General features: G+C 32.1%; 2 protein-coding genes across 2 annotated transcripts in view; both read right to left on the bottom strand.

Moving 5' to 3' along the window:
* The window catches only part of LOC127732691 (ciliated left-right organizer metallopeptidase-like), a 29,611-nt gene extending 22,417 nt beyond the window's left edge, over nucleotides 1–7,194 (bottom strand). Inside the window, exon 1 of the mRNA XM_052241866.1 lies at nucleotides 7,067–7,194. The gene's annotated coding sequence lies outside the window, so the exon portion shown is untranslated. The remainder of the gene's footprint in view (nucleotides 1–7,066) is intronic.
* Nucleotides 7,195–10,340: 3,146 nt separating this feature from the next.
* The window catches only part of LOC127732693 (RAC serine/threonine-protein kinase-like), a 53,782-nt gene continuing 46,834 nt past the window's right edge, over nucleotides 10,341–17,288 (bottom strand). The window contains exon 11 of the mRNA XM_052241868.1: nucleotides 10,341–16,679. Coding sequence (XP_052097828.1) covers nucleotides 16,440–16,679 — 240 coding nt within the window. The 3' untranslated portion in view covers nucleotides 10,341–16,439. The remainder of the gene's footprint in view (nucleotides 16,680–17,288) is intronic.

The following is a 17,288-nucleotide window of genomic DNA, read 5'->3' as shown; positions in this document are numbered from 1 at the left end:
AATTTTCCCCTGCTATTTTCTGAAGTACTGGGGAGAGAAACCTGAAAGGAGGGAAGGCGTATCCGAACATTCCTTTCCGAGATAGGCTCATTGCATCTACCGCAAAAGATTTTGGATCTGGAACCGGAGACACCAATGTTGGAAGTTTGTGATTGAGACTGGTCGCAAACAGATCTATCTGAGGTGACCCCCAATGAAGAGTCACAGCTTTGAAAACTACTTGAAGTAGTTCCCACTCTGTGTTAACTGGAGAAAGGGATCTAGATAGAGTGTTGGCTAGAATATTGAGGTGCCCCGCAATATGTCTCACCACTAGATGAACCTGGAGTTGAAAACACAGAAGGAGAATGTCTCTGGCTATCTGATAAAGAGAAGGTGAATGATCATGAGTTCCTCCCCTATTCTTGAGATAAGCTACAACTGTTGTGTTGATTGATCTGTTGGTTTCCATTTTGAAATGGGGAACAATAAGAAAGTTGTTCAGAATAGATAGGTCTATGACTGGCCTCATTCCTCCCGTCTTCTTTGGAACCAGAAAAAGACGGGAATAAAATCCTGGAGACAGAGTTAAGAGCGACACCTCCTCTTTTGCAGATTTTTGTAACATTGTGTCCACTTCTACTGATAGAAGTTGATACTTGACTGGGTCTTGAGTATGAGACAAACTTATCGGAACTGCAGACAGAGGAGGTGGGTTCTTGAACTGAAGTGTTAATCCCCCTCGATTTATTGACAGCACATAACAGTCTGAGGTAATTTTCTTCCACTGATTTAGGAAAAAAACTTAACCTCCCCCCTACTGGTATTGATTTTTGAGGAACTTGTTGTAAATTTTCCCCTGGGGAAGCTGTCAATAACGTACGAGGGGGCAAGAACCTAGGTATTAGACCCAGGTTTCTTGGGACCTTTAAAACCACCAGAAGGCTTACCTGAGCTTTTACATGAGTTATGGGATTTGTTCTGCGGTTTGCCGTAGTTTTTCTTCCTTTTCTTAGCAGAAGAAGGAGGACCACCAGAAGCAGAAGTACTAGTAGAACTAGATGTAGCATTAGCCGACCTCTTGCCATTGTTAACTTGTACACTAACTTTGACTGGAGGAGGGTTTTTACTGAGTTCCTCTTGAACCCGCTGTACGGGTAAACTTAACATCTTGTCAGTAAGTGGAGATTTCAGTAAAGAATCTTTCAAAGACTCAGCAACAGAAATGTTTTCAAGAAACTCTGCTCTTTTAGATAGGGTGCAATTAGCAATAGAACCCATTAAAAGCAACTGAGATGAACCTAGAGCTTTATCCAGTTGTCAGAAGTAAGAAGGATCGTACTTCTGCTGGAACAACCGAATCTTCGCTGTTAAGCAAATATTCGGCTGTGCCAAGAACTTGAGAAGCACTACGAAGGAGATTCTCAGTCTTTGACAAAACAGATTGAGTGGGACGAAGACCATCTACTGGCTTTTTTCCCAATAAAGATGAAAGAGATTTGTCACAACTGGGAACAAGTCTACCCAGTGAAGAATCAAAGATATCAAAATCCTTGTACTTAACCTGATCAGAAAAGGATGACATTCCAAATCCAGAGATTTTGTTATTAGCAACCTATTCACTAGCAGAATTAGCGATACCTTCATTAATAAATTGTAAAGCAAATGCCATATGGCCAGATTCAGAAAAAGAATTGTGAGAAGTCACAGTATCCTGATAAATACCACAGGAAGCTTCAAAAGTTGAAGGTTTCTTCGGCTTGGAAGGAGAGGCAAAAGGGATATGTGCTTCATCCCTCATCAAGGTATACACCTTATCCCTAAGGTCCTTCAAGGATGGAGGATCCTCAGTCTCCTTGGTGGGAGGTTGTTAAGCTGACTTAGAAGAAGGCTCAGGGGCCCTCTTTGATACCTTGGGAGAAGAAGAACTTTCAACATCCTCATCAGTGAGGAAAGCCCTTTCATGACTCCCAGGGGAAACAGAAAGCTTGTCATCCTCCCTCTCATCATACATTGTATTCTACAGACTTAACTGGAGAAGGTTGATGAGAAGAAACTCTATTCTCCAGTAGAGACATATGACTGGATAGAGTACTAAATTCAGCCTTGAAAGACTCACCAAAGTCTGAAAGTAACTTCTGAAAACCATCCAAAGATGATGCATGATCAGAACCCTGAGTACCATGAGAAGAGCTAGAAGATTGAGCTCTCGAGTCAGGTACGGTGGTAGAAGGAGCTACTGCAGGAGTCAAAGATACTGCTACGGGTGGAGCAGGAGCTAACGGTGGAGCAGGAGCTAAAGGTGGAGCAGTAGCTACCCCAGAACCATAGAAATTGTCCCTATAAGACCAAAAACCAGATTGGTTTGGCATAAACCGACCATAAGGGTAAGACTGTGGCCAAGGTGGCTGAGACCATGAGGGTAAAGGTTAGGTGCCCGAGTTGGGAAGCATATACCCACAATAGGATAATGGGGGTCTAGAACCTGGCAAGTTCAAGCCCATAGCTGTACCTGGGACAGAACCAATAGTACCCGATGAATTAACAGGCCTAGATAAAGTATGAGTCACCGAAGTTGACGTAGGTACCACCCCCCCCCCCCCCCCCCCCCCCCCCCCCCCCCCCTCAAAATGCATGGCCGAACCTTGTGAAAGGGTCGGATAGGTAGCATTACCAGACACCATTGTCGAAACTCCGGTCAATGTACTGGTAGTTTGGGGGGACTTAAAGGTAGTGACCCAAACACTTCTCTGTTGAATCTGTAATAATTTGTGTGACCGATGTCACAGACGAGATGGAAATTGAATGGGCTATTCCAGAAATAATCCATACCCCCCCCTATAGAAGGTTAAGGAATTCCAGAAAAAAAATCTGTAAAAACCTCTGGTTTTCCAGAAAAAAATCTCTTAGTCGCCAATAATTTCCAGAATATATATAAAAAATTCGAAAAAATATTCCAGGGAAAAAAATGAGAATAATAAGAAAATTTCCAAGAAAATATCCCTTGGTAATAAATATTTCCAGACAAATTCAACTTTCAACACTAAATTTCCAGATAAAACATTTTCATGAAGCATATATACTTTTTAATATTGTTTATATTGTATCATACATGTAGATGATTCAGATCAAACTGTTCATTCAGTGTATGCTTACTTGTTTTTGTTTAAATGTCTTTTTGATCTTTATTGATTTTTATAGTGGTTTTTTTTATATTGTATGTTACACTACAGTTAGGGTGAAGGTTGGCTCCTCTTATAATGTTTAAAACTGCTGCATTTTTATGCACCTGTCCTAAGTCAGGTACCTGTTGTTCAGTGGTTGACGTTTGTTGGTGTGGTACATGTAACTGGTTCATATGTGTTTCTTGTTTCTGGTTTTTCAGTTAATTTTGGGGCCCTTTATAACTTGTTGTTTGGTGTGAGCTTAGGCTCTATGTTTTTGACCTATAATTGTTAACTTTTTAATTGATACACTGTGATTTGGATGGAGAGTTGTCTCATTGGCACTCATCATGCTCATACCACATCTTCTTATTTATATCAACTTATATATTCATGACATTGTTTTTAAAGTTATAAGATGACTTAAAAGCTCATTAGAGCTTGTTTTTTTTGTAATACATCATCTTAAACAGTTATTAATGATTATAATTATCTTTATTTAACAGTCAATAGACCTTATCGCTATTTGGGAATCTGCAACACTTGACCTCACAATTTGCGATACTTGGATTTCCAGAATTTTTTCTTAAAACAACAGCATAATCATGATATTTATAAATGATATTTTTCTTTTTGTTAAAAATGGTAGTTTATATAACTATGCAGATGACAATACTCTGTCTTTCTGTACTCCAGATTTTGATTTATTAATTTCAACTTTGGAATCAGAGTCAAAAATACTTATTGAGTGCACGTGGTTCCGGGTGAATAAAATGCAAATAGAAAAGGTGCAGGAAAGAGCACTCCGTTTTGTATATGAGGATTTTACCAGCCCCTACAAGGACCTCTTACTTAAAGCTAAGGTGCCCTCCTTGCAGATCATACAGATTAGAACAATGGCTCTAGAAACTTTTAAGATTATAAATAATATAGCTCCTGTGTGCTTACAAAATTTGGTGAGTGTAAAAAAATTTAAGTATTCTTTCAGGTATGTAAATATTCTGGATGTTCCACAGGTAAAGTCAACCCGTTATGGTAAAAAATCTTTCAAATTTGCTGCCGCTACTTTATGGAACAGCCTTCCAATCCATTTCAGGACTGAAAATAGTTTTTCACATTTTAAAAGTCTTGTTCAGTCCTGGAACGGTTTGGAATGTTGCTGTTTTGCTTGCAGATAATTCTTGAGATGTTTATTATTTATGTTGCTTTTGCATAGTTGCTCTGGTCTAGCATGTTTTATTTCATTTTAAATTTGTTGCTAAATTTTTATTGCATGCTATGTAAGTGAGATTTAACTTTGTATTACAGGTTGTTTTATATGTCAAATTAGACTATTTTTATGTTATGTATATGTTTTTATATTCGGTCAAAAGCTCCTTAGAGCTTGTGTTGTGTCTTTTAACTTATGCCGAATCAAAATAAAGTTTTCTTATCTTATCTTATCTTATCTTATGATAATTTTCCATGGAATATTTTTATTTATCTATTTGCCTTCTATAGGACCGACATGGAATTCCAGATTTTTTTCTGAATCACATCCAGAATTTTCCATTGATTTTTTCACAAACAACATGTACCTTCTATAGCCAGTATAGGGGGTATGGATTATATCTGGAATAGCCCAATGGGAATGTTGCTGTTCTGCTTGCAGATAATTCTACAAATACAGTGGCTAACTATTTTAATAACTTTTTTACAACTATAGCGGATAATTTAGTATCAAAATTACCACCAGTTCCAAAAGTGTTTGATATCAAAACAGACATATTTAAAATTTTTTATAAAAACAGACATATTTAAAAAAATTTATAACACTGTTAAGTGTAACGATTTGAGTTTTAAATTAAAACCTGTGACTGAAGAATAAATTTTTAAACATTTACAACAACTCAATCCAAGTAAAAGTACTGGATTAGATGGAATACCATCAAGGTTTTTAAGAGATGGCTCGAGTATTTTAGCAAAGCCAATTACATATATAGTTAATTTGTCGATAACTTCAGGCATAGTACCTGATGAGATGAAAACAGCTAGAGTGTGTCCTATATATAAGAAAAATAGTAGGTTGGATGTCGGAAATTATCGACCAGTTAGTATTTTAGTAGTTGTTTCTAAAATTGTTGAAAGATCAGTATATTCACAACTTGAGAAATATCTGGTAGAAAATGATCTACTTTATAATTTACAATCTGGTTTCAGATCTGCTTATTCCACAGATACATGTCTTATTCATTTGTTAGATCATATTAAAAATGAATCTGCTAAGGGACTCTTTACTGGAATGATAATGTTAGATTTGCAAAAAGCCTTTGACACGGTCGATCATCATATATTGTGTAACAAACTACAAATAATGGGTGTCAAATGTACTAAATGGTTTGAATCATATTTATGTAATAGACAACAAAAAGTTAGTATTAATGGTACTGAATCTGATTTAAGATATATTACATGTGGGGTACCACAAGGGAGTATTTTAGGACCTCTATTATTCTTATATTATGTTAATGACATGTCTATAAGTATAAGTAAAGACTGTAAAATTTTATTATATGCTGACGATAGTACCATACTATATTCTCATAAGAACCCAGAAGTTATATCTGAGAAACTGGGTAAGGAACTTGAATCTTGCAGCAAATGGCTTATCGATAATAAATTTTCACTTCATTTGGGGAAAACAGAAACTATTCTGTTTGGGTCAAAACGTAAATTGTCTAAAATTCGTAACTTTGATGTTACTTGTAATAATCACACAATTTCATCTCAAAATTGTGTCTAATATTTAGGCCTGAATATTGATAATTCTCTTTCTGGAGAAAAAATTTTAAATAATATTATTCAAAAGATAAATTCAAGATTGAAGTTCCTATACAGACAGGCCAAATGTTTATCAGAACAATCTAGAAAGACTTTAGTTACAGCTCTAATTCAATGTCATTTTGACTATGCCTGTTCTGCATGGTATGCTGGTGTCAGCAAAAAATATAAAGATAAGTTACAAGTATTACAAAACAAATGTGTTAGATTTATAAAAATACATGTACTGGATATAGATCAAAAGTTGACCATAATGTATTGAATAGTATTGGTTATGTTAATATTGAAAATCGTGTTAAACAATTGAGATTAAACCATGTTCATAATATCTATTACCATCATTGTCCTAATTATATGTATACAAATTTTACAAAGGTGAGACATCTTCATCATCAATTCACACGAAATAGTGAATATAACTTCTGGGTTCCACCAGTAAAGAGTCAACAAAAAGATACATTTTATTTTAATGGCATACAAGATTGGAATATGTTGCCAAATAATGTTAAAAAAATAAAGAAAATAAAGGATTTCAAAATTAGTGTTAAAGAGTACTTGACCAAAAGTTATAGTGCGGCCTCATCAGACTTCTTTTTATATTATTTAACTCATTTTTTATTCAAATTATTCTTATATGAATTTTTTATGTCATATTAATTTGTGTGATATCTTTTTTGTATGTCGAAACTATAAGCCGTTTACATGAAGGGACCCCATTGGAAACAAGCTTTAAAGCTTTCATGGGTTATCCCTGATAAAATATCAGCAATTTTTTTTCCATGCAGTTAAAGATTATCTTCACTCATAAAATACCATTATATTTTACAAAGTATGTGTTAGTAATGTCTTTATGTATCGTATATATTGAGTATTGTATTAACTCATATGCTTGATATTTTATTGAATAAAATATTATTATTATTATTATTATTATTATGGGAGAATATGGGCAAACAGGGGTATAATGTCCGGACCAGTGAGAGTACGTTTATTTTTAGTCGGGATTTTCCATCTGACCTATGACGCAATTGGGGTTACATACAGAATTTAGATTTAATGATGGTAACGTATTTATAGCTATAAAATTAAATGGACTACCGTACCAATTTTCTTTCACAGGGCGCAGCCATTTTTTAGTGTATTCCTATCGAGCGTTTTGATTGGTCGTCTGCTCAGCTTATCCAATGGCTAGTGGTTTTATTAAATGTAGAATAAATAATAAACAAATGCGGTCATATTACCTCAGGAATGACAGCAATCCTAACTGCTATACAATTACATCATTTCAAGGAGTAAATATGTGTTGACAACTCTTTTAAAAGAAGAAAAATTAAAGCTTTCCAAATATTTTATTAGTCTGTTTTGGGCCAATCTAGTCTTAATTTATATATTCTTATTCATAAGATGTAAAACATTCCACAGAAAAAAATTTGCAAACAGGTGCTTTGGTACAGGATTTGGATTTTTAAATATGCATATTTGATTGCACGGAATATTGAATTTTCAATATTTACACTACATTTTAACACTACAATTAAAAGTATTATTAGTTTTCCTTGTTTTGTTTGAGTTTTATGAGCTCTGATAAAATCCCTTATACTATCCAATTTATCTTGTGAGACAGTTAAATTCGTATGAATAAAAGTATGCCAATGAGAAACATAGTAACAACACACAAAAATTAGGGATCTTGATATGATATTGAACTGGTGTATTTTCTTCAACTGTAGATCAAAGGATGTATTGTGAAGGCACTAGAATAAAGCTCCATTTTGAAATTCCTACCTGAGACTACTATAACACATGTGTTATAGTAGTCTCAGTTCCTACTAATGAATGTATGTCTATGGTTATTCTTTAATTTGTCAAAGGATGGTGTAAGAATGAATTTTGCCCAAAACTTTAAATGAGAAATATGATATTAAAATTAAACTTTTATAGCAATCTAAAGCTTTTACTAAAAAGCATACATCAACGACTGCAATGGACAGTCACAGAGAACATCCAAGAGTCTTAACTGTACACCGTATTTTTATGGATGAAAATACGATTTTTTTTTAATAGGAAACCATTATAAGGTATGAGTAATACAATTTACTTGTCTCTCTGATACCAAACATCTCCTTAAAATTCATATTTTATTAAATTCTCTGACAGTCACATGCAGGATTTATTTGAACTTGACCAACATTGACTATCATTAGAGTATCTAGTTTAAACCTATATATAGGTTTAGCTAGCTATAAAACCAGTTTTATTTTTAACTCACCATTTTCTTCAGCCGCCACACCCCCACCTGAATCCGCCCCTGGATCCTATATAAATCAATATGATCCAAAATTATTCCTGTATACTTTTATGTCTGTTTGGCAGGTTTCATCTGACCTTAAACTTATTCATGGTTCATTGGATTGTGGTTTGATCAATATCTCAGATACTAGAAATAGGGCAATTATATTTTGAGTATGGAAGGATTGTAAGGTGAAATTGTCCATCTTGCATGTTTCATCTGATCTCAACCAATTGTTCATTGGTCAATGTTAAGTTTTCCTGGTTTTGTCTGTTTATATGATACTATAATTAAGCAATAGGTCAACTATATTTGGTGTTTGGAATGATTGTAAAGTGTTCATGTCTGACTGGCAGGGTTCACCTGAACTTGGCCTCATTTGTCAATAGTATGCTTTCATGATTATGCCTGTTTCTTAAATACTTTAAGAAATAGGTCAACTATATATAGTGTATGGAATGATTGTATAGTGAACATGTTGTCTAGCAAGGTTAATCTGACCTCAATCTAATTTTTATGGTTCGTCAGTCATGTTCAGTTTTTGTAAAAGGTCTGTTGTACATATCCATCTGGCAGGTTTCATCTGACCTTGACCTTTTTTCATGTTAATTTATGTGGTTTGGTGGATTTCTCAGAAACTACAAGCAATAGGGCCACTATATTTGATGTACAGTATAGTTTTTAAGTGTACATATAAAAATAAGAAGATGTGGTATGATGATTGCCAATGAGACAACTCTCCACCAGAGACTAAATGACATAGAAGTTAACAACTATACGTCACTGTATGGTCTTCAACAATTAGCAAAACCCATACTGCATAGTCGGCTATAAATGACAAATGTAAAACAATTCAAAAGAGAAAACTAATGTCTTGCAGGATTCATCTGACTGACCTCTTTCACATGGATCATTGATCATGTTAAGTATAAAGGATACTTGTAGTAAATCCTTCATATTACAGACATAAATACAATCATGATAAGCAAAGTGGCGAGACATTTCCACCTGTGCACTCTTGTTTTATTGTGTGCTTATTTACTTAAAGACATAGTTTAGATGGGCAAAAGGGGGAGGTTTGTGTGTACAGAATACATGTTTAACTCCACTACATGTGTGCAAATATTAAGCCACCTATCTGGACCAATCTGTGGTTGTTGATGGTCTTTCTTTAAACATCATTTTTTTTTTAGGGGAGTTTAGCATTTGTGGTTGGTGTTGTCCAAAATGTTTTGTAACTCATGTTATCCTTTAAATCTATTACTTTTATATTCAGTTTAGAAATAAGATTGAAAAGAAACTATATCGATTCTAAAATGAGACCACAGTAAGTATATTTGTATGGTCTATGACCTTGAAATTAGACTTGTAAAATCAAATAAAACAAAGTGTCTGTCTCTTCCTAAAAATATATTGTAACATGTAAGGACAGGTTTGAAAAAAAGGTGATATGTGGACTATGTCAAAAAGACAGAACCCAAAATCACCAAAAAACAAAAGTATTCAGGATAATGATGGATTATGGTTGGTCATCTCAACGAGATTGATGTTCTCGCTTGAGCTGGTACGGCGAAAGCGAGAAAAGCAATCGAGTTGAGATGACCAATGATAATCTGTTTATTGCTATTTTACCTATGATGACGTTGTTTATTTTTATTGACAACGGCATGTGTGCCCTTAGTTTCTAGCGATAATTTTTCATATCACTCTACTGTGCTGAGAAAGGAAATTATCAGTCAGTAAGATCAAAGGAAAATTTTGTAAAATAGCAATAATAATCATTATAGATCATGTTTGACAGTTACAAATTTTAAAAGCTGGACATTTGGGGTGCTTTTGAAACTATCCTATTTTCTCCTTTAATTCACTGGCATATCAAATATCATTGATTTGCCATTAGTGGTTCCCCTGAAACTGACCTAATCACAAACTTAAACAAATTGTTGACACTGCCACCACCTGAAACAGCATACCTAAGTCTCGCTTTTTGACTCTGTCAAGGGGAGAAAAAAGATGGATAAAAGGAAAATAGATTGAAGTGCTAAGTTTCTTGCAGTGACAAACAATAAAGAGGAAATAAAATTAAATTCAAGATTTCTAAATCTGTATTTTGTATAAAATATAGTATACCGACAGTTCTATAAAGCATGTTAACAATGATAAGTGGTGGGTCTTCCTAATCTAAATGAAATGTACAACCCACTGTTTGTTCTCAACAACATAACCTATACTTAATAAAACTTCAACAATCATACATACCATATATATATATATATATATTACAATACAATTTGTACAACAGTATATTTTTTTTTGCAGATTTCTTCAGGATTTCTAATTCTTAGCAGTATCATAGTTTTATTCCATCAAAATAAGATTTTTGGTGCTCAAAGATTTTTCACATACATGACAATTCTCCCTATTAAAAGGAGATTCTCCAATTAACATTGAATCTCCCTCTGCCCTTTGAATGTTATTTTTAAAAACATTAATACAAAACTACTTGAAATGAACAATCTTAAGACTGGATTTATCACCCATGGTCCTTTAATATAAACCTAAGAAAGTATGACTTAAGATCGTTTGCTTACAATAACATTTTGTCTATTTCCAGATATTTTAATAACAGATTTCATGAAGAAAAGATAGTGTGTACAATGTTTTTAGATATCTAGTTTGTTTTCATAAAAACACATAAATTTTGTGGTGAAAAATAAATGAAGGGCATATGATAGGTTTTTACTCTAGGGCCTTTCAAATAATAGAAATACTCATAACATTTTTAAAGGTGGAAAAATAATACGTACATATTTTTTTTTCTTGATAAGCTGACAAAAGTAATTAGTTTTGACTTTTACTTAAATGTGGGAAATATCAAGACATGCAAAACCATGAAAATTTATAACAGACTGTTTGTTCATATAGTCAGATGTAAACTATTTAATGGTTATTGTATGCTCTTTATATTGACAAGTCTAAAAAATTTGAAAGTCAATAAAAACTGTATGTATTTTTTCAAAAAAAGAGTATCAGTAGTTTTTTTATGACTCATGACATCATTAATGTGGGTACCTTTTTACCGGTACTTGATGTTTTTCAACTAACAAATGTACAGATTTCAATAAAATATGAAAAATTTAAAAAAAACAAACAAAGGTGGTACCTTTTTGTTGAGCACTGTCTTAAAGTTGAATAAGATATAAATAGACATTTTTAAAAATAAAAATACAAATTTAAGTCAAATTAAGGAAAATAGCACTTGTAATGCACCTTGTTCTTCATACAAAATCTGGTCAAGTCCATTGCATAAAACCTATTCTAAAAAGCAATTTCAAAAGATCATGAGGAGGTATTTTCTTGCAGCAAATCAGCTAGTTCTACATTCCATAATAGGAAAAGCTCATATAAAAAAAAACTGCTTCGCTGAGCGCAGCTGGGTACGCCCGCAGAGGTCCAACCCTGAACAGTTGGGGCAAAAATGGACACAATATTCAAGCTTGATACAGGTCTGAATTTGGATTGTATTAAATATTTGACATATTATGGTTTCTGAATAAATGTAGTCAAAGAACTTGAAATTGGTTATATGAATTGATTTTTTTTCAATTAAGATTTCTTGCTGTTGTGCAATACACTGTGCTGTTGCTCAATACTTAGTAAATCTGTTGTCAGACTATAAACAATTAAAGTTCAATTAATTCTCAATGTCTTATTAGAAATTTATGAAAATGTAAAGGGAGCTTACATCAATAGATATAAACAATTCACCAAAGTTTCATGAGAATTGCTGACAGCATTTTTGAGTTATTGTCTGAAAACTGGAAAATCCCCCCTTTTTTAATGAATAAAACCCCACAACTCAGAAATGTAAAATGTAAAATTTATAAAATTCTAAATGGAGCTTACATCAATAGATATAAACAATTCACCAAAGTTTCATGAAATCTGCTGAAAGCATTTTTGATTTTTGTCCGAAAACTGGAAAATCCCCCTTTTTTATGAATAAAACCCTGTAACTTGGAAACGTAAAATCTAAAATATATAAAAATCAAAAGGGAGCTCAAGTCAATAGATATAAACAATTCACCACAATTTCTTGCAAGTTGGTGAAAACATTCTTGAGTTATTGTCTGAAAACTGGAAAGTCCCCCTTTTTTTAATGAATAAAACCCCATAACTCGGAAACGTAAAATCTAAAATTTATGAAAAACGAAAGGGAGCTCACGTCAATACATATAAACAATTCACCAAAGTTTTATGCAAACTGGTTAAAGAGTTTTTGAGTTAATGTCCGACATGTTGACGACGGACAGACGGACGGATGGACGGACAAAGGTATACCATAATACGTCCTGTAAACGGGCGTATAAAAATCAAACTACAAGTCAAAATTCCTACTTTTGGAAAAAATATCTGGAAAAGAATAATTTCACCAAAAGCATTCTTCATCAATATTGATGCTTTATAGTACAATAGTTACTATGCTCTATTTGCTGTCAAATTGTATTGATTGTACAAATCTGTAAAATGCTGCCATTGACAGTATAAAGCTTTGTTTGTGACATACCAATAGGTTTCCATAGAATTAAATATGATCTCTCAAAAGATAAGGGGTTCATTGAATTTTTACACAGAACTTTACAAATCATGAATAGCTACTAAGAGTTCAAACTCAAGTATTACCAAAAATTAAGCATGTAAAATTGTCATGATGAGTAATGAAAAGAAACAAATATATACCTGATTGAAAGTTACATACATTATACATAAGTGTTAAAGATATGACAAAAATATGTAATACCTATATATTAAGAATATTTAGTCTGTAAAATTGCTATTAAGAGCAATTTTTTCTCCTTCATGATATTTTATCAGTTGCTGAATTATAAAAGCAATTCAATGTTAAAATGATGGAAGTTGATAACATTACAGGCAATATTTTGTATGATAAATTCACTGAAAACAAAATAAAATACAACAACAGTTAACAAATGTGCATATTGAACACTTAGATTTCAAATAAATTTTCATCTTCACACTGCAAAAGAAGTTGTTCTGCATAAATATCAATGGTCAACATTAAAAAAAAAACTTTTGTTTTCTTATTTGTGATGCTAACAATTGCCACTGCCATATTTTTTGTGAGAGTACAATGTGACATATTATTGATAAATATCAGATTAATAAATTAACTGTAATGTAAATTAAGGTTTACAAATGTAGAAATGTGGAGAAGTTAATACCGGTAAGTTATAGCTCAAGCCATTATATTTCTATATGTACAAGGTATAAAAAAAGATCCTATTGGCAACACTGTGTCATATGCTAGAGACAGCAATAAAAATATCTTTTGTACACAAATATATAAAAATATTTCACTACAACAGCAAACAAAGATTAATACAATACATTTTATTGTCATTTACACCATTAAAGACTTCAAATTACATCTAAAATATTTGATAAAATTAGTTATGTCTGTAGCTCTTCCTCATTTGTAAAATAGAAATAAACATAAACTAAACTTCACCAAAAATAATATTTGGATATGATTAATGAAGTAATCAGAACCTTTCTTTAATGATACAACAAACAAATCATTTCCAAAACTCATTCAACATTCAATTTGTGTTGAAGGAAATCATTTCTTTTTATTAAGGACAGTTTCTACCTTTATTCATTGCATTGGTGCCATACTTGTCAATGTTGCTATCCGATGTTTTCTAGTTGCAATCATTTTGAAAAAAAAACTTTAAATTGCGGTTTCCATGTACTTATGAACATCCTGGATCAGAGATGAAAACAAAATGTATTATATAATAGTCACATGATTACCTGTTAATGTGAATCTGAGGTTTTTTTCATTGTTATTCATTCCTTGGTTGTTTAAGATAAAGTCAAAATAATTCTTTATTCTTATTGAAAATAATTTAAGTTGATTGGACAAGAAATCCATAATCCATTGTTGAAATAGTTCAAAAAAAATTCAATCTAACTGATAAGTAAGATATGGTCTGAACATTTTGCCATTAATTTAATGAAAAATACTGCTTATCATATAAATTTTTGACAAGAAAAACAGTTAAAATAACCAAATGAATTTGCTGGAAAGGAGAGGAGAAAATAACTTGAGGCTTTAGAAAAGTATTGTATATGTTTTGGTTTCAGGCGAAGTGATTCACCTTTGTTTGTTTCATAAACAGAAAAGAGTATACCTAAATGAAATTTAATACCGGTCTTAGTAAAAATACTTAATACTGAATTGTGGAATGCAACAGGTTAAAATTTAAATGAATTTAATGACATTAAATCAGAAATTATTCAGGAATCGACTATCTTACTTTAGCCTTAGACAATAAAAAAAACCCAGAAATTTAAAATTTAAAATTGATATAAATTACAAATGAATATTGATTTATGATACAGGATATCTTTCTGGCTGTCAAGTGGAAGTTACTCATTGTATTAATAATAAGCTTCTGCATCTTATCTTGCACTTTTTTAAAAAAGGGGGGACACTTGCATGCATGTGTATTGAGTGGGAAATAAAACAAATGTTCTACCTATTAAATTCTTTTTTGAACAAAATTTTCTTGAAATTTTAATTTTAAAATAGCGTATTCTGAAACATCATTCAAAAGAGGAAGTAAGTCACCTGATCTTAATCAACATTTTATGTGAGGTGTGGTTGGAATTATACACAAGGTCGAAAAACAATGAATATACACAAACAGCCTTTTAAGCGCTTCTGTGCTTTGATTTCATATTTTTATTTCTAGAAAAGACATTAAATCTTGGGAATTTGAAATGTAAAATGTTTCTTTACATGGCAAAAATTTTAATTTAAGGGAAAAAAATAGTTTGACAATTGTTGGGCAGAATATAGAAGAATGGACTTTTTTTTATAAAAGGTACCTTTTCAAGTTTTGAATTAATTGGCTTTAAAGATCCCATATTTGGAATGTTACAATAATCATGCTTAAAAGGACTTATATTGCAACAAAATATCTAATATATGACCTTGAAGAAACTAACTTCTTATAACCTAATACATGTACTACTACAGGTATATGACTAATGATGGTAAGAAATGAAAAAGTTTAATTAGCCCTGTAAATTCATCCCAAAGTCTTTTTTAACTGTACTTATCTAATCAATCTAACAAATGGGGGTATACCTAACAAGAGAGCAATTAAACAATCCCCCTTGAAGATACATATTCTATCATTTATTTAAAGTGACTGATTTTCCAGTTAAGCCAAATTATAACAATAAAGTAGATAGTTGGCATTTTTTAGTGTCCGAAACATTTATTATCCTACTACAATATTGCTGCTAGATTTTCTAAGGTGTGTTATTACAGAATGTAGGATAGAAAGTCACAGGACAAAAAGTCACAATTCAGTTTTGAGATTATTTGTCTTTGAAAAAGAATACACTTATTTTTAAAAACATGTATTTTAATTTTCTAATATTATGTATAAAGCAGCTCTGTAAACAAAATGGATTCTGATAAATTCAATAACGATCATATAATTGTTAAGAAACCAATTTGTCAAAGTGACTTGGTACTTAAATGGCTTCATTGTGTCAAAAAATGTATCCTTTGCATGTTTAAATTTTGATAAATCTACATTTATCAAGGCTTATGAACAATTTCCTTAACTGTTAAATGAATATATGTAATACAAAGAAATTATTTCCAGAACTTTCTCTTATATATTAAAACAATTTTAAACAAATTATTTGTGACTTTTTGTCCTGTGACTCTCTGTCTGTTTACCATTATTACATGACATAATATCCTTATTACTATGGATTCATTACAGTTATTGGGATACCAATTTTTTGTGAATAACAATGAACCAGAGATTTAAATATTCGCCTAGATACAAGTTTTCTATAGACTTTCTATAGACATTGACAAAACCATGAAATCAAATATCCACAACAATGCAATTTTTTTCTCAATTTCTCGAAAATTGGAAACCTAAGAAAATCAATGAATCCACAGTACATGAGATTTCATGTTAGTCAATGCTAGGAAGCAAAATACAAATTTAAATCACCCTCTTTTTAAAGTGTTCATTGAGATATAATTGATGATGACAGTTATACAATACTGAAAGACATGATATATCTACACAATAGAGACAACCTCATTCTATTTTTGCATTTCATATGTGCTAGAAAATTTCCCCATCATTGACATGTGATTGGAGGTAGCTTTCTCCCATACCAGCTCTTGATCCATGGTATGAGAATTGTTCAAAGTAAGGAAGTTCACTTTCCTCTGCTATGGAACTGAGCTCTACATGACTTTCTTTAGAGTTAGGTGTCAAGGACAGAGGAACCTGGGCAAACTCATCAGGTATGTATTTTGTGTCATAGTCATTTTTGACGTCTGGCTTCCAAGGTGGTGTTATCTGAAATAAGAAAATAAAGGAATACAATCTGAAATCATTAGGTACTTAACATGACGAAAAGCTAATTTTTCCTTGGTTTTGACAGGAATTTTATTTCAATTTATTATCTTTTATAATGGTAAATTTTTGTTAATATTAAGATCTGCAAGTCCTTACAAAATAAACTATTATCACAGAGATATGTCTCGCCTTTTTGTAATTTTGATAATGCAAATGTTGAAATTAAAATAGCAATACTTTAACATGTAAGTTATGCAAATATTCAAAGTTGATGAACCATGACTGAAGGTACATGGCTAAACAATCTCCATGGAATGAGATGTGCCAATGCTAATACAAGTGCATACCAAATACCATTGACTTATTATAAGTCCTTCCCTTTAAACAAATCTAAACACAAACATTAACTTGTAAACTATGTAAAAGTTTCAAAGTCAATGAACCATGATCAGGGGTGGGGCTATATAATCTCCATGGAAACGATACTTGCAAATGCCAATAAATTTGCACACCAAATATCATTGACTTAACATTAGCAGTTCATCTTAAACTGATCTAATCACAAACTAATACATGTTAACTAAGCAAAAGTTTCAAAGTAAATCGACC

The sequence above is a fragment of the Mytilus californianus genome, unplaced genomic scaffold, assembly GCF_021869535.1.
Source record: "Mytilus californianus isolate M0D057914Y unplaced genomic scaffold, xbMytCali1.0.p SCAF_26, whole genome shotgun sequence".
Classification (NCBI taxonomy): domain Eukaryota; kingdom Metazoa; phylum Mollusca; class Bivalvia; order Mytilida; family Mytilidae; genus Mytilus; species Mytilus californianus.
This window is presented reverse-complemented; position numbering and strand designations above follow the sequence as displayed.